Source organism: Drosophila gunungcola, unplaced genomic scaffold, assembly GCF_025200985.1.
Source record: "Drosophila gunungcola strain Sukarami unplaced genomic scaffold, Dgunungcola_SK_2 000001F, whole genome shotgun sequence".
Lineage (NCBI taxonomy): Eukaryota > Metazoa > Arthropoda > Insecta > Diptera > Drosophilidae > Drosophila > Drosophila gunungcola.
This window is the reverse complement of record NW_026453197.1, coordinates 19,874,969-19,896,149: the sequence shown is the minus strand read 5'-3', so window position 1 is coordinate 19,896,149 and position 21,181 is coordinate 19,874,969. Positions and strand designations below refer to the sequence as shown.

The window sequence follows — 21,181 nt, the reverse complement described above, 5'->3', positions numbered from 1 at the left end:
TTACATGTTAATGCTACAATAAAAGCTTATTCCAAATTCCAACTAAGAAGACAGTTCTGTTTCCGGTTTGAGTCCCAGCTGATCCTGGAATGAAACTTAGCTAGTCAGTTACTTTGAGCATATTTTTTTGTATTTTCAAAAGATCAAGCGACGGTCACCTGGCACCCGCTGATATCGATTATTTTCACACTTTTATCGAAAAGCCAATCGGCGAGCAAAGCAAACGCATGGAATAGATTTGTTTTAGTTTTAAATTTTACCCAAAACTGACTAAAGCCAAGCGCAAACCGCAATGGATCTCAACGACGCAGTGGTCACCTGTGCGGTGAACATGCAGTGGACGAATTCCGTGGGAATTACGGGTAGAAAACTGGCCTACAAGACGGCCACTTTGCGTTTGGTGCGAAATGATTTGCGTGAATTGTTTGTGGAGGTGACGCCGGAAAAATTAAAGCCACTCAAATTCAAACTTAAGGATCTAATGGTGCACAAGAAGTTCATGTCGGAGGGCAAGGCCACGTTTAATTTCAAGGCGGAAAACTGCACCCTCTACTTGTCCAATGCGCCACCGGGCACTTTGATGTTCTTCCTGCGCACGATTTTCATTAAAATGAATGGAAATGCGGAAGGATGTCAGCCGGATGATGCCTCGCTGCAAAAGAAACTCCGGGAGCATCTGATGTCCGGTAAACCCAGCAGCTTTGAAGACGTCTCTCCCGTGACAACGGCCGAAATGATTTTGGCGCGCAAAAAGGCGGGTTTGCTGTCCAAGGGTTCGGTGACCACTCCATCGCCTCAGGCGGCCAAAAAACGACGTTTCGAGGAGCTCAAGGAGGAGCGGGGCGAGGGGAGGAGTGGCCTGCCAGCAGCCAAGAAGCTCTATCAATCGGTCACTGACGAATCCCTGCGACTGAGCGAGGAGCAAATGGAGGTCCTGCGTGCCTGCACCTCCGGCAAAAATGTATTCTTCACTGGTTCCGCCGGCACGGGAAAGAGTTTTCTCCTGCGAAGGATCATCTCCGCCCTGCCACCGGATGGCACAGTGGCTACGGCTTCTACAGGAGTGGCAGCATGTCTTATTGGTGGCACCACTTTGCATGCCTTTGCGGGTATCGGTGGTGGGGACGCCACCATGCAGAGATCTCTGGAACTGGCTTCACGACCCGTCAGCGCCCAAAACTGGCGCAAGTGCAAGCGACTGATCATCGACGAGATCTCCATGGTGGACGGGCAGTTCTTTGAGGTACTTCACAAGTTTTCCGCATAATATGCTCTTCGTTTAACACTATTTGAACATTCAGTAGGTTCTAAAGCCAGTTAAATGCCTATAAACAGCAAGCAAATCTATAGAATTTATAGATATCATGACTAAATTGACAAAAATCAGAAAGTTTGTTCATAAAAATATCAATTCAACTCTTTAACTTTGTAAGATAACTATTGAAACTTAACTTAACTTCTAACTAATGAAAAAGTTCTAGTTGGCTGGATAGTTTTTTTTTGCAAAATTTAAACTTTTTTAAACACAATTTTTAAGCGAACTCTTCTTCTTTTAAACACAATTTTTAAGCGAACTGCTTCCATACTGAATATGGACCCTGATATAAACTCTTATATATTTAATTTAAATTTTGTAATTCCTATTTCTATCTATTCGCAGAAAATCGAAGCCGTGGCCCGTCACATTCGTCGCAACGATCGCCCCTTTGGCGGCATCCAGCTCATTCTGTGCGGCGATTTCCTGCAACTTCCGCCGGTTATTAAGTCTGATTTCGGGGCAGCGCCCAGTGCCACGCCCCAGCAGCGATTCTGCTTCCAGTCCAGCGCGTGGGAGACATGCATCCAGTGTGTCTACGAGCTGAAGCAAGTGCATCGTCAGTCGGATCCGGAGTTTGTGAAGATTCTGAACCACCTTCGCATTGGTCATGTAAACGATTCAATAACTAGTCGACTGGCGGCCACATCCAAGCAGAAAATCGAGGGAAATGGCATTCTGGCCACACAATTGTGCTCCCACACGAACGATGCCAACTCCATAAACGAGTCGAAGTTGGAAAATCTCGAGGGGGACAAGGTGTTGTTCAAGGCTGATGATTCGGATGCCGGCATGACCAAGACTTTGGACCAACAGATTCAGGCCCCCTCACAACTGTATTTAAAAGTCAATGCCCAAGTGATGCTGCTCAAGAATATAAACATATCCAATGGACTGGTGAACGGAGCTCGCGGCGTGGTTGTTAGAATGGACAAGGATCTGCCGGTGGTGAGGTTCAAAAACAACCAGGAGTATATTTGCAAGCACGAGAAGTGGATCATTAAAACGGCCACGGGCGCACTCATCACACGTCGCCAGGTGCCATTGAAGTTAGCCTGGGCCTTTTCCATACACAAAAGCCAAGGCTTAACTCTCGACTGCGTGGAGATGTCGCTGTCCAAAGTATTTGAGGCTGGGCAGGCTTATGTGGCCTTGTCGCGAGCCAAATCCCTGCAATCCATTCGCATCCTGGACTTCGATGCCAAGCAAGTGTGGGCCAATCCGCAGGTGCTGCAATTCTACAAGGGATTCCGACGCAAGCTAATGGACACCACCATGATTCCCCTGGGTCCCAAGAACAAGGACAAGAAGCCAGGAGACGCCAAAACCGGAAACAGCGCTCTGGCCAAGCTGAAAAAGAGTCTCATGAACAAGCCGCTCGTCTCGATTAGCTGAGCACGCAAGTTAGGTTAGCTATATAGTTGAATTTAATTTATAGTATAAACGAAAGCCCTGTGCGAACTTCACAACTAATTTCATTAGAAAGAGTGCAATTTTTTCTTTTTTTAAAGAATTGTAAACAATGTATTTCATTTTTAAAAAAACAAAAAATTTTAATCTTGGTAACTGATGCTTTTTTTTTAATGAAATGGTACTATTTAAAAGTTAATTAAAAGTGAAGTTCGTGCAGTGCTTGAAACCAAACTGAATTATGAATTTTAGAGTGCTTACTAATTTACCTACTTTATAAACCTTACCGACTGTTTCTCTTTTGAGGATTGTCTCAAATAGTTTTTAAGTTAACTTACACCTTGTCGAATTGGTAAACTATACAAAATCTTAGAAAATTAAAAACTAAATTAATTTATAAGGGTTTATATAACTAAAACGTTCATTTTTTTAAATGACTAATTTTAGCTGAAGAATGACTTTGAAAATAATAAAAATACTTAGACATCTGAATTAAATGAAAAATAAAATCCTTAAATATTTAAAACCCATAGCGTATAGTGTGGTGTTCGTGTTAATTATAATCTAAATGATGAGGTTTAATCCAAAATTGACTGTCGAAATGACTCCCGTGCTTTATACTTTTGCTATTGTAGTAACGCTGAGCTTTTTTTTACCTATAAATTACCAAAATAAAAGGATAATTCCCAACGTAAAAATTGAAAGTTTTGTGGAAATATATATTCTGGTAGCAAAAGCTAAATTTAATTATGAATTGACTTTGGAAGATTTGGAATTCATAAGGTTTCTAGGAATAATTATGATTAATATTGTTCACACATTTTTTCTCATTTTTTTTTTGCTGGTATGACAATGCTGAATTTCCCCAAAAATACATTTGGCGAATTGACCCCAGTTCAGAAACATTTAGAAACGGATAGATTTTCGGCGAATTGACACGACATAATCATAAAACGCGTTCTTATCGCAAGTAAGGCCTGTGTATATAAACTGTGCTCAACTCAATTTTAAATTAGTTCAAATTCGACGTTGCTTTTGCAAACTCAAACGAAATGAAATCGGGATCCATAGTAATTGTTCTTTCGCTTCTGTTTCTGGAGGAGCTATCTGTTGCCCGGGCAAACACAATCCAAGGTCATCAACGACAGGGCAAAAGGAATGCCCAAAGCAACGAAATCAATTACTTTCCAAGCCTGAAAAATATTGCGCAAAGACTATTGGATATTGATAGCTTTGAAATCAATAAGTTAAGGCAGAAGGATGATATCATATTTGGCAAAGATAAGGAAATAAGGGATCTAAACGAACTCATTCGTAGCAGGAATACACCAAACAATCCATCAGTAAATTCAAATCTGGACCAATGTCCAAGAAGAGGTCCCAGTGGCACGTACACAATTAATCTGCAAGGATTAAATGAACTCAACGTTTTGTGCGACGCAGAAGGCTGGATGACTATTCAAAAAAGATTTGATGGATCCCTGTCCTTCGATCGAAAGTGGGAGGATTATAAGATAGGTTTTGGTCACATACAGTCGGAGTTTTTCATCGGGCTGGAAGCGATAAATAGAATTACTGAACGACATCAACACGAACTGCTCATTAGCATTACGGATATTAATGGGCAGAGCGCCCATGCTTTGTACGAAAATTTCCAAATTGGCAGAGAAAACGAAGGATACGCGCTGAAATCCTTGGGGAAATATTCTGGCTTAGCTGGAGACTTCCTTTCCCATCAACTGCACAAAAAGTTCACCACTCTTGACAAAAATAATGATGCTAATTACAATTTGAATTGCGCTAGAGACGGAAACGGTGGTTATTGGTACAATGGATGCATGGACAAGTATGTATATATACTAACCCATAAACTTATTAACACGATTTCATTTAATAACTTAAAATTACAGAAATCTCAATGCTAAATACTATGCTTCTGGGTTTCCTTGGGGCCAAACTATGCTGAGATCTATTATAATGATGATAAGGCCAAAATAAGTCTTGAATACAAATTGTTTGAAAATAAATTTAACAAATTTACCCTTTAAGACATTGTTATTCTTATCTCATATATGCTTTGTCTAAATAAATATAAGTCAAAACATTCAGCCAATTTAAAGATATTTCGCTTTAGGCAGGGTAAGTAGCAGACGAAACTATAAACGCCCTTTTCTCAAAACCTTTTCTCAGTTACACTTAATTTTAAAAGATGGTTTTTAGGGTTTACCATTTCAGGGCGCGTATATTTAGTTATAACGGATAATGAAACTAGAAAACAACATCAGCTCAGATTGGCTCGTGTCGTTGGGCACTCAGGGATCGGAGTTTAGTGGGCGGCCTCCTCCTTCATGCCACTGCCCACGGGTCCATGACGACGCTCCCAAATCAGGCGATGCTTCTGCTTCATGTATGCGGTCTTGGCATTGGCATAGCCACCCAAGTCGCCATCTGAAATAGAAGGGTATTAATAAGAAGGTGGTCACTGAATGGTTAAGGGTATATTACTATAATAAGGGTATATACTATAATTTTCAAAATATAGATTTTTTATATTTTAAAAGAATAGATCTTTGAAAATATTTTCTTTGTGTTTGTATGATGTTTGTTATTGAGAGTATTCAAGATTTACATACACTCAAAAAGACATTTTTATAGGGTATTATAGTATTTTAATTGTTTTCACAAGTTATTAATATGAAGAAATATGCAAAAAAAATGCTTTACATTCAGGTGCCCTTAAATATAAGCCTCTTTTGTTGGTAATATTGTGCGGAAAACATCTATTGCTCTGCACATTTTATACTCACACTTGATGAACCAATTCTCGGTGGCCTTCTCGTACTGTTCCAGCAGCGGCTTGCACTTGACGATGTGGTCGGGTGCCTCGTAGAGGGTGCAGTCCTCGAAGCGCTGGCGCAGAATGTTCACAATCTCGTTGTCCACCATGCGATCCCGACGGAACTGCTGATCGGCCTCGAAGCGGCAGACGGCATCGTCCGTGTAGCACTGATCGATGGTCGGCACTCGGCGGAAACGCTGGTGGTACCAGTTCTGCTTCTCCTGGTTCGGCTCCACAATGCTCTCTGTGGGGAGGGCATAAGTAAGTTTATAGTTTACCCAGAAAATCTTATTAAGAATTCCTAAAGAAAACATATTTTATAAGTTTAACTGGAGAACTATTCAAATAAATCATATAAACCCAACGTTTTTAAAATGACAAACCAACTAAACTCGCTCTTCTGATCATAATAATGTCGAATCGATATGAAATTTGGTATGTGGCATCTTTGAAACAAAAAACATTACTCCCTTTTGGATATAATTACTTAGGGACTTAATAACCCGGTATTTTCTATAATATCCACAAGGTAGCGTCTCAGTTTTTAACAGATTGAGGAAGATTATTTATAATTCTTTGGTTGTACCGAAACTTCTTCAAAACACAAACCTTATTTTGGTTAAAACAAATGGAGTGTAAACAAAAACAAATGCCCTGGGTATTGAGGTTATGTCATTATGTAATTGCCTGGAGTTTTTCCACTATTTCCAGTTCCTGACCATAGGAAACTCATCTGAACTGAGTCTGGATACTCCTAGGATCATATTGTATCCAATCCTTAAGGATTACGTACCACGGAACCAGGTAATGGGTCCATCGATGACATTGAGCACCGATTCGGCGAAACTGGCCATTGGACTGCGCGGTTCCGGCATTTTCTGGCTTTCGTCTCCCCTAGAACAAGCGTAAGCTATATTAGTTTATAGGTCCATTGGTTTCTGACTTTGTTTGACAGGAAATTCTTTAAAAAACCTTAATTACTTAAAAGTCTTAATGCAAAATTCGGAAGTAGGACCGCAGTTTGGTTAGGCAAAAAATCTACTGGGTTGCCCCAAATCAGCTGTTCAACAGCCCTCAGGAAAACGGTCACACTGCTGGGCAGACTGATGTGGCTTATTTACACTACCACACTGCGGTCACACTTGCTACGCTCAGCTCGTTGCTCGGGTAATTTTTTTTTAAGTTGTTAAATTTAGTTATTATTTACACTGTACACTGTACAGTACATAACCATTTACAATGACTTGAGTTATCTCAAACATAAACCCATATTTTTTTTTTTTTTTTGCACGTGAAACATAGTGTGTAGGATCATACACAGCATCGACCAAGTGAAAAAAGGCTGGCCTGTGAATCCTGTGAAATTATCCATTTAATGAAAAAACCATGGATTAAGGTTCAATTTTGTGCAACTACGGCGTGGTGAGCATAGGAATTGCAGGTAATTCGGCGGATTAAACAGGTAGCTGGCAGCTTGACCAGCGGAGTCTCACTTTTTGGTTTGTGGTTGGTAAACAAAAAAACACAAGACACCGGCGTTTCGTACAGTACCTGCCATAGAAATATATCGCGACCATGCTGGCCCAGACGGTCTACCTGAAGGTGACACGCCTCTCGCTGCGCTCCGCCTCCAATCTGTCCAAGCGCCGCGTGGATGAGCTCAACTCGGGCATTGGAGAGCTCCGGCAGCTGCTCTCCTGCGTGGTCTGCTGCCAGCTCCTGGTGGATCCCTACTCCCCCAAGGGCAAGCGATGCCAGCACAATGTGTGCCGGCTGTGCCTGCGCGGCAAGAAGCATCTCTTTCCCAACTGCTCCCAGTGCGAGGGGTGCTCCGACTTCAAGACCTACGAGGAGAACCGCCTGATGGGCATCCAGTTGCTGTGCTACAAGACGCTGTGCGTCCATCTGCTGCAATCCTCGTTGTTCGGCCAGTTGGCTGGCTTGCGGCCCCAGGTGGGCAGGGAGTTGGTGCCGCGCATCAAGCTGCCGCCCATGACCACCCAGGAGTTCATACGCGAGGGCTCTAATATCTCGGACACTGGGGACACCTTCCTGCCGCAGCCAGATTTGCCCTTCCTCAAGGATTTGCCTACATCCCTGCCCGCGGAGACGCCGCCAACGACGGCAGCCACCACTCCGGAGCTGCCCTACGACCAGCATCTCAACATCAGCGATATCGAGGCGGAGGCGGCGGCCACCGCTGAGCAGGGTCACTTCTCGCCACTTCCTCTCCTGCCTACGGGATCTCGGATGGGTCTGCTCACCCATGGCGGTCAGATGGTTATCGCCACGGAGTCTGGCTTCATAGAGCACGCCTGGACGGATCAGGTGGACCTTTCCGGAGCCGTCTCTGTGGCCAGTTTCCCCAGCAACAGCACTAACTTTGCCGTTTCCTATGTTATGCCCACCGCAGCATCCACTCCGTTTGAATCGCAGGAGCTGCAAATCGGTCAGGTAGTGCAAATGGCAGACTCCACGCAACTGGAAGTGCTGGAGACCATTGAAACCTCCGACCAGTTGGCTGTTGAAGAGCCCGATCAGTTGGCTGTTGAGCAATCCGTTGAAATCTCTGCTCAATTGGAAGAGCTCCCTGTGGAGGAGCCTCTGGCGGCTATAAGAGATCAAGAAGAGACAAGGGAATTGGAGGTTCCCGCGGAAATAGTAGAGCAAGAAGAGGAGTTGGCCCTGCCAACTGCCCAGTCACCGTTGCTAGCTGATTTAGAAGAGCCCCAAGCAGAGGTAGTTTCCTCCCACAAAAGGAAACTATCCGAACTGCAGGCAGAAGAACATGTCAACGAGGAGGAGGTGGTTGATAAGGATTTGGAAGAGCTACAAGCAGTAGCTGAAGAGGCAGCCGAAGAGCACTTGCAATCCCCCAATGTGGAGCTGCAGGATGAGGAAGAGCCACCACTCAAACGCAAGAGAACCCGCAGTCTGAAGGCCTCGCAAGCGGCCAAACTAGAGCCTGTCAAGTTGCAGAGCGGCAAGAGTGCCTTCCGCAAGATTCGCGGCAAGGAAAAGGAGGAGAAGGCCAAGCCGACGAAGCCCAAGTGCCGCTGTGGAATCTCTGGTTCGGCCAATACCCTGACCACCTGCCGCAACTCCCGCTGTCAGTGCTATAACTCTGGCAATAGTTGCGCTGGCTGCAATTGTGTGAGCTGCAAGAATCCCCACAAAGAGGACTTTGTGGAGAGTGACAACGAAGAAGAACTGAGCCAAGAGCCAGTGGTGCTGGAGCAAACAGAGAACCCAGCAGAGGCGGCCAAGCAGGAGGAGGAGAACAGTGGGGAGGCTGTGCAGCCAGAAAGTTCAGGCGATGGCATCAGTTTAGTGCCCTTGAGCAATCTGCAGCAGTCACAGCATCCCTTGGTTCTGGTGCAGAACGAGAATGGCGAATACCAGGGTAAGCTGTTGCATAGCAGATTTGAATCCTCTCTAATTGTCTTCCTTTTCTCCAGGTTTTAACATCTTCCAGGGCAACAAGCCCGTGGATCCGGCCACAGTTGGTTTCATGCGCGTCCAGCTGCAGAACAACGATGGCAACGGTTCCATACCGCAGTACGCCTATGTGATGCCACCTCCTGCGCTGCCTGCAGAGCCACCACTTCCACCGCCATCCCTGTCGCCACCACCACCGCCGCCGGCTCCCGAAAGGAAAGTGATCGAGGCGTCGCCAACCAAGAAATTCAGGACCACCAGCAGAACACGACGCGGCAGGGCCAACTTCTCGGCCCTCGACACGGTGGACGAGCTTGTCAGTGGCGGATCGAGGAGCAATTCTGCCGCCGGCGACAGATTGTCGGCCACTGACAATGCCCACTCACTGTTCGAGGAGATCATGTCCGGCTCGGATGACTTGTAAGCAAGGCAACGACTCACCCATAGATGTTGTATTACCCTTACATTGATTCTTCTTTTTTTTTTTTTTTTTTTTTTGGTTGTGTTATGTATTTTGTGATGCCCAGAAATGTTTCTTCAAATAGAATATCTCTGGGCATCATGCTCACTGATCTTCTTATTTCATTAACATATTTAGTTCCTCTCTAATCAACGCCACAAGCACTCAAATCAACTCCCAAATATCTTTTAGGAGCACTCTACATCCTGAGGATTTCCCAGACTTTTTTAATCATCCAGCAAATGTTTCCAAAACTCAATTTTTTTGAATATGTATTAAGCAACCAATTAGTCGTCTAGTATTAAGCAATGTGTGTATGTTTACATATAAATATGTAAAGCAATTCTGCAGCTGCCGCAGGAAAATGATATATATTTAAGAGCAAAGCAATAGTCATAGCTAAAGGAAATTTAGTTCGTTTAACGAACAGCGAATTATAAAATATCTTTTGTATGCTTTGCTCAAAATGCGGTTGCTGTGAGCCAAAAACAAAAAAATAACAAACAAACTCAATTTTTTTTCCTAAACTAAGACAATTTTTTGAATAGGCTAAGACATTTTTTTGAGCATGAATTTTTTTGAGCACGAGAACTTAGTTTTAAGAAACAGTAATACAATCTAAGCCATATATAGCCATTAATATATATGCGAATATATAAATACGACAAATATTTAACAAAGGCAAATAAATATGAGCATTGCAATTATGAAATATTTTGATTTATTTATGTAGGTTACTCAAAAAGGTTATTCTTAGCATAAGCTGTGAAATAATCTGAAAAGTGCGAGTGTAAAATTTAAAAATATTTAACAAAGACAAATAAATATGAGCATTGCAATTATGAAATGGGTTGTTACTTAAAAAGTTATTCTCAACACCAGCTGTAAAATAATCTTCGTTCATGGCTTAAGAAACGCGAGTTCTTTAGTTCTTGGTCTACCGAGTTCCAGAGATACAAACTATTTAAAAAAGGAAAATAAATATAAGCTTTGCAAATACGAAATACCTAGTGATTTAAGAGGTTTCCTAAAGGGTAAACCAAAATGTTGCAAAACTTGAGGAAGTCATTAAGAAACCAAAAATAAATTCTTTAATAGAAAAGACGGTTTCAGGAACACTATCTCTCTAAAGGAACATGTGTGGCTGCTTCCGCTCACTTAAGTCGCTCGTTCTCAGTTCTTGAGTTTAATCAGCGGCTCCGCGAGAAGAGTCGCCCTTAGATAAGAACTACTGATCGTCTGGCTCATCATTATCGTCTGATTAACGCGCCAGTCAGTCGGCAGTGCGTATTTGTGCCGAGAAGTCGAGAACGAGAACGAGAACGGAGGCTAGCCGCGTTTCACTTGTTTTTCCCGAACTGATAAGCAGAGAAGTTCAAGCTAATCCCCGAAAGATGAAGCCGCTGATAGTGGTGGTGCTCGTCGTGGGTCTGCTGGCAACTAGCTGCCACATTGTCCACTCCCAGGCAGCTGGAGAAGGTGAGCCCCTGGAATCCTAGTTTCCCATCTCAACCACTCAACGCTTTCGACCTTTGAGCAGCAGTCGTGGAGCAGGAAGATGACGCACTCAAGCAAAGTCAGGCCAGCATAGCTGCCCAGGTGGAGGCCATGCTGGAGCACTTCAAGCAAGAGGATCCACAGGGTCTGCCCGGCGTGCCCGTTCCCGATCCCCTGGAGGTGCCCAATGTCAAGAAGAGCCTGGGCATGGTCAATCTGGACATGAAGCAAGTGAAGGCCCACGGATTGTCCAAGTTCCGCGTGGACAAAATGAATCTAGACTTGAAGGAGATGAAGGTGGGTTTTAATACCGCTTATTTGTAGATAATATACCCTTTTTGTATGCCTATTAAGTATATAAGTCCAAGGCGGAAGCTATACAATCCAGAGATTTGGGAGTTAACATGCTGATTTTAGCTAAGCCTGTATTTATACATTTGTTATATCTCTCTGAATTAGTTATTGAAAGGTATATGTGTATTCGGTCAATATCTACTAACTTGCCAAAAATCTTTCAAATCGAACCTGTGGCTTAGAAGTTTTTTAGAAAGAGAGCTCACATATTTAAGAGAGCGGCAAAGAGAGTTGCCATTGCAGTATGGCAGATGGCGCCACCAAAACCCAGTTCTTCAGAGGAATATTATTTTAATAATTGTTTAGCTAAGTTTTATACTAATGAGGAGTTTTCTTAATTATTAAAACCTCCTGCTTTCCAGTTCAATGGTGGCCTCCAGCTGGATCAGATGCTGGTCAAGGGTCAGTATACCCTCAGCTCCTTCTTTTCGCGGGCCAATGGACCTTTTACTGTGATCCTAAAGAACGTGTATGCCGAGGCAACGGCCTTTTTGGCCGTCGAACGCGATGGCCACCTGGCCACGGACCGCATAAAGATCGACATCACCTTCTCGGACATGACCATGGACTTCCAGAATCTCGGCCTGGTGGGCAGCGTCTTCCAGAGCGTGATCAATGGGGCGCCCAATCTGGTGTTCGACGCCATGAAGCCGTTTATGTTGCAGGAGGCGGACAAGAAGCTGCGCAGCGAGATCGACACCATGATCAAGAACACGCTGGGTGAACGGCGGCTGCCGAACTCCATCACCCCGCTGGATAGCGCCATAGCCATGGCCAGGAAGTTGGTGCGCCAGAAGGGCTACGATCCGTACCATTTGCCCGATGTGAACCGGACGATGGGAGTGTTCAGTGTCCAGCTGGCACACACCTGGATCAATGGCATCTCTAGCTTCTACCGGGTGGGCAACATAACCGCCGGAATGGCAAACAAAACGGTGTCGGTGGTGCTGCAAGTGGGCACTGGCCAGGTGACGGGAGCTGGCCAGTGGGAGGTGGGTCTGGGCATGATGACCCGCGTCGGGCATGTCCAGTTCACTGTGCAGCATATACGCGCCACTGTGGGCGTGAGCCAATCGCTGGACACCAGGAAGCGTGCGCAAATCACCGATCTGCAGTTTGACATGGGCAACATCCAGGTGCGTTGCGATGGAGCCGGCACTCTGGACTACGTCATGGAGTTTGCTGTGAACGTGATTCCCAACCTGTTGCGCTACCAGATCATGGACGCCATCGAGAATCCCATCAAGCAGCGCGTCCAGGAGAAGTTCAATGCCATCGATGTGGAGCAGGTCATCAAGACTATGGCCCAGAATGACTTTCAATTTGACCCAAAACTATTGGGTTTGTAAGGACATAGTAAATAAGAGAGAGTTTTTGCAATCGAATAAAGGTTTATCCCTACGGGGAATCACAAGCTAGTAGTTAGAGTTATAGTTATAGTTATCTATCAGTGGAATGTCCTTAGGGATCCTTGACACTGAAGCAGAGCAACTGCAGTCGCATGTTCCGCTTCACACGCTCCAGTATGTCATCCGCCTTGCGCTTTTGCTCGCCACTCAGGGGAGGATTGATGGCCTCCAAGGCCTCCATGAAGTAGTTTCTATGAAAGATTGGGTATTAACCATGACATCTTATAAAATAGCTTTTAAATTAAACAACTTACTTGGCCGTCTCATTGACATAACCCTCCAAGGAGTCCCTTAGCAGCCGGATATCCACATGCGCCTGAATGGCACCCGTGAAGCTAAACCGCTGGACACAGCTCATCAGACGGGCCAGTTCCTCTGAGATGGTCTGCACAATTGACTCCAGAATGGGTCTCAGCAGCGCTGGCGATATGCTGTAGATCTCGGAGTAGACACCAACTAGGTTGTCGCAGCATTCGTGGGCGTAGGGACGCAACTGGCCGATCTCCATCTCGTGATCCCACTGAAAGCGACCCAGGTACATGGATGGCTCAATGGTGCCCACCAGGGGATCACCCTTGTGCTCCACATATTCCTCCAGAAGATTTGTGAACAATTGGTTCACCGTGTATCGGGCAGTTTCGATGGCCAACGTGGGCAATGGATAGCCATAGCGCACGAAGATCTCACCTAGATGCGGGAAGAAGCTCTTGTTGCAGTAGGCATAGTTGGCCAGGCAGCACAGCATGCGCTGCTCCCAGGTGACAGCTGCTCCAGCTGCAGCACTTCCGGCCACCGAATCCGGCTGCTGGGCATTGGGAAATCCCAGCAGCTGGGACACATTGTGCGTGGGCGTCTCCTCGTCGTGCGAGTGAAAGGCCAGCTCCTCGATGACACCACTGAAGGTGGATAGGAATTCCTGTAGTCTCGTCGTCACCTCCCTTTGTCCATCCGATTGTGGCTCTAGCAGATTGCCCTCCCTCGTCTCCCTTTGCATGCAAACGGACTGCACTTCGTCCAAGGTTTCGATGAGCAGAGCTTCGAGGGCGGCCGGCAGCAAAGTGGCACCCGGATACTCCTCCACGCCCAGCTCCCAGGTCTCCTGGGCGCCCAACTTCTTGCAGCGATCCGTGGCGCGCTTGAAGATAATCGAAAAGCAGAAGAGACGCACCTCGTCAATGAGCTTCTGTATGATGTCCAAAGCCTCCGAGGGCAGGTCCAGGCTGATGAGCGTGGCATAGGCAATCCTCGTGTAGCGCAGGCACTGCGGAATCCAGGGCAGAAACGCATGAGTGGCCGAGGCGGAGCCAATGGGCCAAGCCAAGCCGCTGGATTGCCTTAGAGCACGCTGGTCCGTGGCTATGAGTATGGCCAGCCTCAGGTAGACACAAAACTTTTCAATGGCGTTTAGGATCATGCGCTTGAAGTCTCCTGGCTTGGGATCGTGTGGACCCCTCAGCTCGCCGGTGAAGTACAGCTGACCCAGACGCCACAAATCCGGCAACTGAGAGGCGGCAATGTCGCACAGTTCCTCGCAAAAGTTCACCCGACTTGGGGCCTGGCTGGGATCCCTGCCCTTGGCCTTCTCCTGCCCACCCTGGGCATCTTTGTTGGCATGCTGATCGAAGGTTTGGCGAAAGGTGCCCTCCAAATACTTGGCCCTGGCCTCGATGGCATCCCAGGCGGGATCGATGTTGCGCAGCTTATCGCCTATGGGCGTGCCACTCTGCTGCACTTCCAGACTGGTCAGCGCCTTGATCAATTTCTTTTGCTGCTCCACACTCTGCGGCATCTTGACCACTTTCTCGTGCAGCTGCTTCCGGATGGAAAGTATCCTGTGGTCCACCTCCTCTAGCACCTTGCGGAAAATGGGAATCTCCGTCTTGCCAAAGAGATTCTTGGCGCGCGAATAGTCATTGACCACAATGTCGTATTCGCCAGCCTTGGCCCGCCTATCCACCGCATTGGGCAGACAGAAGAGGAACTTGTGGCGCGAAAGGGCAAACAGGACGGATCGGGTGGAGTCCGCCTTCTCCTTGCGCACCAGGACATCCGTGAAGATCTTCTGCGATTCACTGATGGAGTCTGCAAACAGGAGAAGGTGTTACTATAGAATTCCTTTAAACAAAAGCCTTACCTACTCTCAATTGATGTCTCTAGGATATTCAGGGTCTCATTGCCATGGAGCTTCACATCCTCTTGCAGCTTATCCCGAATGTTCATCAGGGTGTCCAACTGATCTATCACCGAACCAGCATTAGACTTCAGGAAGGATAACTGACCCTCCTTCTGGCTTTCCACCTTGCGCTTTAAATAGGACAAGCCCGCCTTGAGATCTTCAAAGGAGGTGGCCAGGTGATTCTCCAGGAGAAACCAGGATGGGGAGAAGTGCTCCTGGGAGAGATCGCCACATGCTTCGGGGAACAGGTCACGCAAGTCCTCGGGAATCTTCTGCTCATTGCCCTCGATGGACAGGCCAAGGGGATCCTCCTGCGTCAATCCGGATTGGGCCAAAGTGCGACGACCCCAGGCAAAGTTCTGCGAGGGTGACTCCTCGATCCAGACGGCGGATTCCTTGAGCGGACCTATAGTTTCATGGTAGGCACGGAACTGCACCGTGGAAGTGCCCACTCCGCCGCTCAAAGTGGTCACTATAATGTCGCCTTTTCCCTTCGCCGGACCAGTCCTGGCTATGATCTTGTTGGGTGACTTCCATTCCGCCGACAGCAGGCAATCGGAGCCGCAGATCTTCAGGCCTTAAAATTGGAAATTGGGGAAGAGTCATCAGAAAAGTGGAGCAGATTGTGCGGTGGACTACGCCTACCAATTAAATCCTGGACACGGGTGCCCAGGAACTCGCCGCGGATGATGACGCGGGTGCCAGGTGGGCCCTCCTTGGGGGAGAGCCCCGTTACCACCGGCTGCGGGGCCATCGTGATCCGTATTATCCCAAATAAAAAACCGATTAAAAATTCAATAAAAACAGAACTGAACTTGGTTTTGATGCCGCAGTGTTGGTTAGCGCAAGTTTATAAGACAGTGCTGCCAGCCTAGCTGTTTTACTGAAAAATTTAACTTTTTTTTAACTGGAAAGGTAGAAACTAAGTGCTGGTATATAAAACTATATGTTAATCATATAATACTGTTACTGATTTACTCAGACTTTAGTATCTTTAACATATTATAACAGTAATTAGGACAATGCCGAATAACAGTAATTTTTCGAGAATTTTACAACGTCAAAAAGACACAATCAACAATTAGAAGTTAATAGGCAATAGTTGTATACTTTATTAAAATTTATTTTTAGGGTATTTCCGAAAAACCTAAATCTCTTAATTGCTGTAAATTCTTCCGAAATATACTTTGGGTATTTGGGTAATTCAGGAAAAATATACTACAAATTTGCAGAATCTACTGGGTTGCAGAACTGCTGAATTTTCAGCAAGTTGAATTTTGTATGCAACAGCTGACGAACAGCTGACCGAATTTCAGTATATTTCTGCTCAATTTTCAGCAATTCAGAGATTAAGACGTTTCGGGAATACCCAAAATATATATTTTGGGTTGTTCCCACAAATGTCTCTTGCATTTCCCGAACTCACTCACATTTGGCTATTTTCTCAGTTCTGGCTAGTGTTGCCTGCCCCAACTGCGCATCACTGGCGAGCCTAGAACTGCCAGCGCTGAACAGCTGATTGATTGTTTCCAAATCGGCCGCAGAAAAATGGATGACGTCGCCTCTGCCCAGAGCGAGAATGAAAATCTCCGCAAGATTCGGAACCGCCTGATGCAATGGGAGTCCAAGACGGATCCACTGGCGGCGCTGAGTGTCCAGCAGGAGGAGCATCTGGACATGCTGACCAATCTGTGGCGGGACAGTGGATCATCGGTAAGTTGGGGTGCTCCTCCGGCAAAAGAAAGCGTTTTTAAGCCCTTCCTTTTTTTGTTTACAGGCATCGGTTCCGGGTACGCCCACTCAGGCAGGTCTACCGGACTCCATCCTGACAGCAAGTCATCCCCAAAGTGGGGACAACATTGAACTGCCATCGGAGGGGTTACAGAACACCAATGATTTCCTGCTCTGGTTTGCGGACGTCAGCGCCGAGATCGAGCAACGTGGCGATGCGGACTACCACAAATACCTGCAGCAGCTGGAGCAGCGCAAGGCGGAGTGCTCGCACATGCTGGACCAGATCGCGGGGGCCATGGAGCGCCTGGGCGCCCTCTGCGATGAGTATGACTTTGTGTCCCAGAAGACGAGTGCCCTAAACACGGCCAGTGAGCAGTTGATCGAGGAACAGGAGAAGCTCCAGGAGCTGAGCCACGAAATCCAGCGACGACTGCACTACTTCAGCCAGGTGGAGCTGCTCAATCAGCGACTGCAGAGTCCCACGCTTTCGGTGGCCAGCGAAGCTTTCCGGGAATGCCTCAACAAGATCGACGAATGCCTCAACTATATCGAAGAGAATGTGAGCTTGGATCCCTAATTTTAGTTATCCCACTTACAAATTACCCTTCATTGCAGCCCAAATTTAAAGATGCCGCCACCTACAATGTCAAATACAGGCAGTGCCTGGCCAAAGCCTCCGGTTTGGTGCGCAACTATGTGACCAGCGTGATCAACCAAGCCACCGAGGCCACACTGCATCCCAAAAACAATGTACCAGATGCCTCCAGTGCCCTCAAAGCGCCAGACGCCGCCTTTGCCCTGTACTATGGCAAATATCAGACGGCAGCGGCAAAGGTAAAGCGTGTGGCTCAGTTGATAGAGGCGCGTTCTGAGCACAGCCAGGACTATGGACAGCTTATGGCCGATCTGCAGCAGCATTATTTGGCGCAAAGGGCCAGCGTCATGTCGCCGGCAGTCAATTCGTCCATACAAAATGTGAAACTAGCCCACAAGGGAGATCATTGCTCTTTAACCCGGAGTGCCTGTGCCTTTTTGGTGCATGTTTGCCAGGATGAACAGCGTTTGTTTTACCAGTTCTTCAGCACGGGAGCTGCACATTTGACGTAGGTTTATCTAGACATCTCTTTAAACTTTAAATTGATTGTATCTTATTATTACAGAGTTTACCTAGAGGGCTTGTGCACTATACTTTACGACACCATGCGACCCTTTATCATACACATCAATCATTTGGAAACTCTGGCCGAGATCTGCTCAATTCTGCGTATTGAAATGCTGGAGGAGCATGTCCAACAAAACCGTAAGTTTGTGTAGTTTTTAATATATTTAAAACACATTTTAATAAGTTATTGTTGTTAACAAGCTGCTGCCCTGGAGGCCTTCGGCATCATTGCTCATCAACTGCTGCAGGATGTGCAAGAGCGTTTGGTTTTCCGAGCGCATTTATACCTTCAGTCGGATATTCAGAACTTTAATCCTTCATCTGGGGATTTGGCTTACCCGGAGAAGTTGGAAATGATGGAGGTAAGTTGAGTTAAGAGATTTAAATTAATTGATTTTAATTAGAATACATATATTTCAGAGCATTGCCTTGTCGCTACAAGAACCTCCTACTTTGCGTCGCTCGGATTCTCGCGCCTCCATGATTTCAAGTGTTTCGAGTGTTGTGGAAACCGAAAGCGTGGACACTGCCTACAGGGTGAAGCAGATGAGTGAGTCTATAATAAAAACTTTCCTAAGAAAAGAGTTTAAAAAGAGATTTGTTTAGATTCCCCTGCTGATCTGCATGGCATGTGGTATCCTACAGTGCGTAGGACTTTAGTGTGCCTGTCTCGACTTTATCGCTGCGTGGATAGACCCATTTTCCAGGGACTCTCGCAGGAGGCTTTGAAACTCTGCATCCAGAGTGTTTCGCAAGCGGCTGGCAAGATTTCCGCTAGCAAAACGCCCATCGATGGAGAGCTTTTCGAAATCAAGCATCTGCTAATTCTGCGGGAACAAATAGCCCCATTTCGAGTGGATTTCACAGTGAAGGAAACCTCGCTGGACTTTAGCAAGGTGAAGACCGCTGCCTTTGGTCTTTTGCAGAAGCGCAAGCAGCTCTTCTCCATGGGCAGCAACAATGCTCTGCTGGAATTCCTGCTGGAGGGCACGCCGCAGATAAAAGAGCATTTGCTGGACTCGCGAAAGGAAGTGGACCGTCAACTGAAGTCGGTGTGTGAGAAGTATATCAAGGATGCAGTGCACATGCTTGTGGGTCCGCTTGTTACATTCCTGGAAAAGGCGCAAAGTCTGTTGGCAGCGCCACAAGCCACGGATTCCGCCAAAGTCAACTACGTTCTGAGGCAAAGTCCCTGGGCCAGTCCGCAGCAGATAAGTAGCATCATACAGGAGACACAGCGCTTGATTAAAGCCAAACTGGCGGTGCTCCAGCGTTCCATGCAGCTCTACTTGAGCAATCGTGATACGGAGTTCATTATTTTTCGACCGATTCGTGTAAGCTTTTACATTACCTATGTTAAAATGAGTTATTTATATAATAGACATTCCTCTTAGAACAACATAATTCAATCGTTCGTGAAGCTGGAACAACTGCTGACCACCAATGGCTACTCCACCGATGATATGATCATCACGAGTTGTCCGTCGGCGGAGCAAGTTTCGATACTCCTGTCCAGTGCCAGTATTTTGGCCGCCGAGGGAGTGGCCAGTTTTGCTGCAGCAGCCCGCAAAATCAGCACTTCATCGTCGGTGGAAGGAGGTTCCACTGTGGGCAGAAAGCTGAGCACGCTGTCCAATAAATCCGAATTGGTCGAGGAGCCAAAGGCCGAGGAAGCCGCTGCCCAGAAAGAATTGGTTCCCGCGGAGGGACCTTCAACGGAGAGGATCGGTGATCAGGCCAATTGTCAATAATTTGCAATCTATCTTGTATAACTACGTGTATCTATTTATGTAGCTAAGCCTTGTATCATATATTTATCTGTTTAGAGTTGCGTAAGATCGGTTTGCAATTTCCCTTTTTTAAAGATCCGTGTGTTAAACAACTCCAATCCATACTTTCCACAAAATGTAGAATTAACATTGATTTATTTTTGCTAAACCACGTAGAATGTGACGAAGTCGAAGTAAATTACCAACAAAATATTACGATAACGAAATTTGATTGATTAAGAGCTAGTAGTTGGGCAGATTCCTTGCTGTTTGGTCAAGTAATGTGGATATGTTGAGAGTTGCTTGGCTTCCGTTTGAACTAGGACAGCAGGCACTTGTCCTTGGCGCTTCCCTGCTGGTTGCCAGCCCCGCCCACTGAAACCTGGGGGGCGTTGTTTGGGCCTGGTGCTTGGCGGTTGCGTTCCGCCGCGTCATCCTGCTCCATGATTGATAAGGCCAGGGCCCGCGCGAGTGCCTCGTCCTCGCTCTGAAAGTAATTAAATTATGAAATTAGGGAAATTCTATAAAATTCCAAATGATTTAAAGGTTCTAAAAATTGTATGTATAACATACAAAACTTGCCAACTCACCATATTGCCCTGTATGTTTTGTACTTGTGTGGCCTGCACAGCTCTTGGTCTGGGATTGGAATTGGAACTGCTGGTTGGTTTACTCTGCCTGCGTCGCTCGGCCGCCTGGGCAGCCATGGATCGTGAGTCCGAAGAGGTCTTGAATATGGACTGCCATCCTCCTCCAATGGCTGTAGAAGATGATGATGATGACGCCGCCGCTGGCTTGGCACTAGATGGCTGGCAATCGTGATCGCTGGTGTGGCGATGACGCAGGCAAAAGTTCAAATGACACTGGGAGCAGGTCACCGGGATGAGCTCCTTGCGTTTGCATCCCTTGGCGTGGCAGCGATTGGTGTAGATCTTCTTGCTCTCCGACTTGCACTGCTGGTCGATGTGCTGGCCCACGGTGACATCCGGTTCCACTCCGGGTGGCGTGGGCACGGGTTCACGGCACAGTGGACAGATGGGCACCTGGACGTTCTTCTTGTGGGCACCCGGACAATGGTGCCGCTCGTAGTTGTAGTGCGAGGCGCAGAAGACCTTGTCACACGAATCACACTTTACAGGCAGAAAATCTGTTTGTAGATCGACATTAATTCAATTAGTTTCTGCTTTTTCTGGTTGGTTGTCCACTTTTTGCGTCTCACCCAATCTGTTGCAAGTTTCCTCGCTGCAATGCTGACCCAAGTGAGGAAACTCCATGCTGTACTTGTTAAGTTGCTTTTTTCCTTGAAACTATTCACTGAAACCGTTCTGAAAGGCCTCTTATATGGCTGTTATTTTGGAAAACTTCGAGAAACAAAGTTGAAAATGACTAAACACTTCTTCTTCTTTTGGATTGTGTTAAACAGTGTGACCGTGTTAGATTAACGAAAATATAACAAATATTAGTGATTTGGCGCGCGTTTTTTTCAAAATTCAAAATACCGTGATTTTGTTGCGAATCTGTAAATTAACTCTCGCTTGATTTATATGCACATTCCATAAAGCAAATTACTTTCCTGAAACATCAAAGAACTTAAACATAATTAGCACGTAAACTTATT

At 46.3% G+C, this 21,181-nt stretch overlaps 8 protein-coding genes across 11 annotated transcripts; 5 read left to right on the top strand and 3 right to left on the bottom strand.

Annotated features, from left to right (window-relative positions):
• Window positions 1-202: 202 nt before the first annotated feature.
• Window positions 203-3,341, top strand: LOC128262401 (ATP-dependent DNA helicase PIF1). Its single transcript, XM_052996638.1, has 2 exons — window positions 203-1,243; window positions 1,661-3,341. Exons 1-2 carry the CDS (start codon window positions 293-295, stop codon window positions 2,708-2,710), a joined length of 2,001 nt encoding a protein of 666 aa, XP_052852598.1. The 5' UTR covers window positions 203-292; the 3' UTR covers window positions 2,711-3,341.
• Window positions 3,342-3,683: 342 nt separating this feature from the next.
• On the top strand, window positions 3,684-4,829 carry LOC128262029 (ficolin-1-like). The gene is made up of 3 exons (XM_052996038.1): window positions 3,684-3,695; window positions 3,742-4,571; window positions 4,636-4,829. The coding sequence occupies exons 2-3, from the start codon at window positions 3,778-3,780 to the stop codon at window positions 4,721-4,723; spliced, it is 882 nt and encodes a 293-aa protein (XP_052851998.1). The 5' UTR covers window positions 3,684-3,695; window positions 3,742-3,777; the 3' UTR covers window positions 4,724-4,829.
• A 109-nt stretch (window positions 4,830-4,938) lies between these two features.
• Window positions 4,939-6,660, bottom strand: LOC128262030 (NADH dehydrogenase [ubiquinone] 1 beta subcomplex subunit 10). 2 transcript variants are annotated; one of them, XM_052996039.1, is made up of 4 exons: window positions 6,546-6,660; window positions 6,358-6,458; window positions 5,533-5,808; window positions 4,939-5,173 (listed from the first exon to the last, which is right to left on the bottom strand). In XM_052996039.1, exons 2-4 carry the CDS (start codon window positions 6,437-6,439, stop codon window positions 5,052-5,054), a joined length of 480 nt encoding a protein of 159 aa, XP_052851999.1. In that variant the 5' UTR covers window positions 6,440-6,458; window positions 6,546-6,660; the 3' UTR covers window positions 4,939-5,051. The 2 variants fall into 2 exon arrangements, with proteins under 2 accessions (XP_052851999.1, XP_052852000.1); XM_052996040.1 differs by having other exon boundaries at window positions 6,358-6,474; window positions 6,546-6,639.
• Window positions 6,661-6,677: 17 nt separating this feature from the next.
• Window positions 6,678-10,515, top strand: LOC128262007 (E3 ubiquitin-protein ligase msl-2). 2 transcript variants are annotated; one of them, XM_052996012.1, is made up of 3 exons: window positions 6,678-6,731; window positions 6,867-8,967; window positions 9,023-10,515. In XM_052996012.1, exons 2-3 carry the CDS (start codon window positions 7,140-7,142, stop codon window positions 9,424-9,426), a joined length of 2,232 nt encoding a protein of 743 aa, XP_052851972.1. In that variant the 5' UTR covers window positions 6,678-6,731; window positions 6,867-7,139; the 3' UTR covers window positions 9,427-10,515. The 2 variants fall into 2 exon arrangements, with proteins under 2 accessions (XP_052851972.1, XP_052851971.1); XM_052996011.1 differs by having other exon boundaries at window positions 6,708-8,967.
• A 204-nt stretch (window positions 10,516-10,719) lies between these two features.
• LOC128262011 (uncharacterized) lies at window positions 10,720-12,731 on the top strand. Of its 2 annotated transcripts, none has more exons than XM_052996021.1 (3): window positions 10,720-10,941; window positions 11,006-11,256; window positions 11,676-12,731. In XM_052996021.1, the coding sequence occupies exons 1-3, from the start codon at window positions 10,857-10,859 to the stop codon at window positions 12,660-12,662; spliced, it is 1,323 nt and encodes a 440-aa protein (XP_052851981.1). In that variant the 5' UTR covers window positions 10,720-10,856; the 3' UTR covers window positions 12,663-12,731. The 2 variants fall into 2 exon arrangements, with proteins under 2 accessions (XP_052851981.1, XP_052851980.1); XM_052996020.1 differs by having other exon boundaries at window positions 10,721-10,941; window positions 11,003-11,256.
• Window positions 12,685-15,750, bottom strand: LOC128262005 (exocyst complex component 2). Its single transcript, XM_052996008.1, has 4 exons — window positions 15,544-15,750; window positions 14,861-15,475; window positions 12,977-14,804; window positions 12,685-12,913 (listed from the first exon to the last, which is right to left on the bottom strand). Exons 1-4 carry the CDS (start codon window positions 15,650-15,652, stop codon window positions 12,775-12,777), a joined length of 2,691 nt encoding a protein of 896 aa, XP_052851968.1. The 5' UTR covers window positions 15,653-15,750; the 3' UTR covers window positions 12,685-12,774.
• Window positions 15,751-16,399: 649 nt separating this feature from the next.
• LOC128262006 (conserved oligomeric Golgi complex subunit 3) lies at window positions 16,400-19,779 on the top strand. The gene is made up of 8 exons (XM_052996009.1): window positions 16,400-16,611; window positions 16,676-17,191; window positions 17,248-17,735; window positions 17,793-17,932; window positions 17,996-18,156; window positions 18,215-18,344; window positions 18,401-19,128; window positions 19,189-19,779. Exons 1-8 carry the CDS (start codon window positions 16,447-16,449, stop codon window positions 19,543-19,545), a joined length of 2,685 nt encoding a protein of 894 aa, XP_052851969.1. The 5' UTR covers window positions 16,400-16,446; the 3' UTR covers window positions 19,546-19,779.
• LOC128262014 (AN1-type zinc finger protein 2A) lies at window positions 19,703-20,992 on the bottom strand. The gene is made up of 3 exons (XM_052996025.1): window positions 20,783-20,992; window positions 20,154-20,710; window positions 19,703-20,050 (listed from the first exon to the last, which is right to left on the bottom strand). The coding sequence occupies exons 1-3, from the start codon at window positions 20,835-20,837 to the stop codon at window positions 19,883-19,885; spliced, it is 780 nt and encodes a 259-aa protein (XP_052851985.1). The 5' UTR covers window positions 20,838-20,992; the 3' UTR covers window positions 19,703-19,882.
• Between the last annotated feature and the right edge of the window lie 189 nt (window positions 20,993-21,181).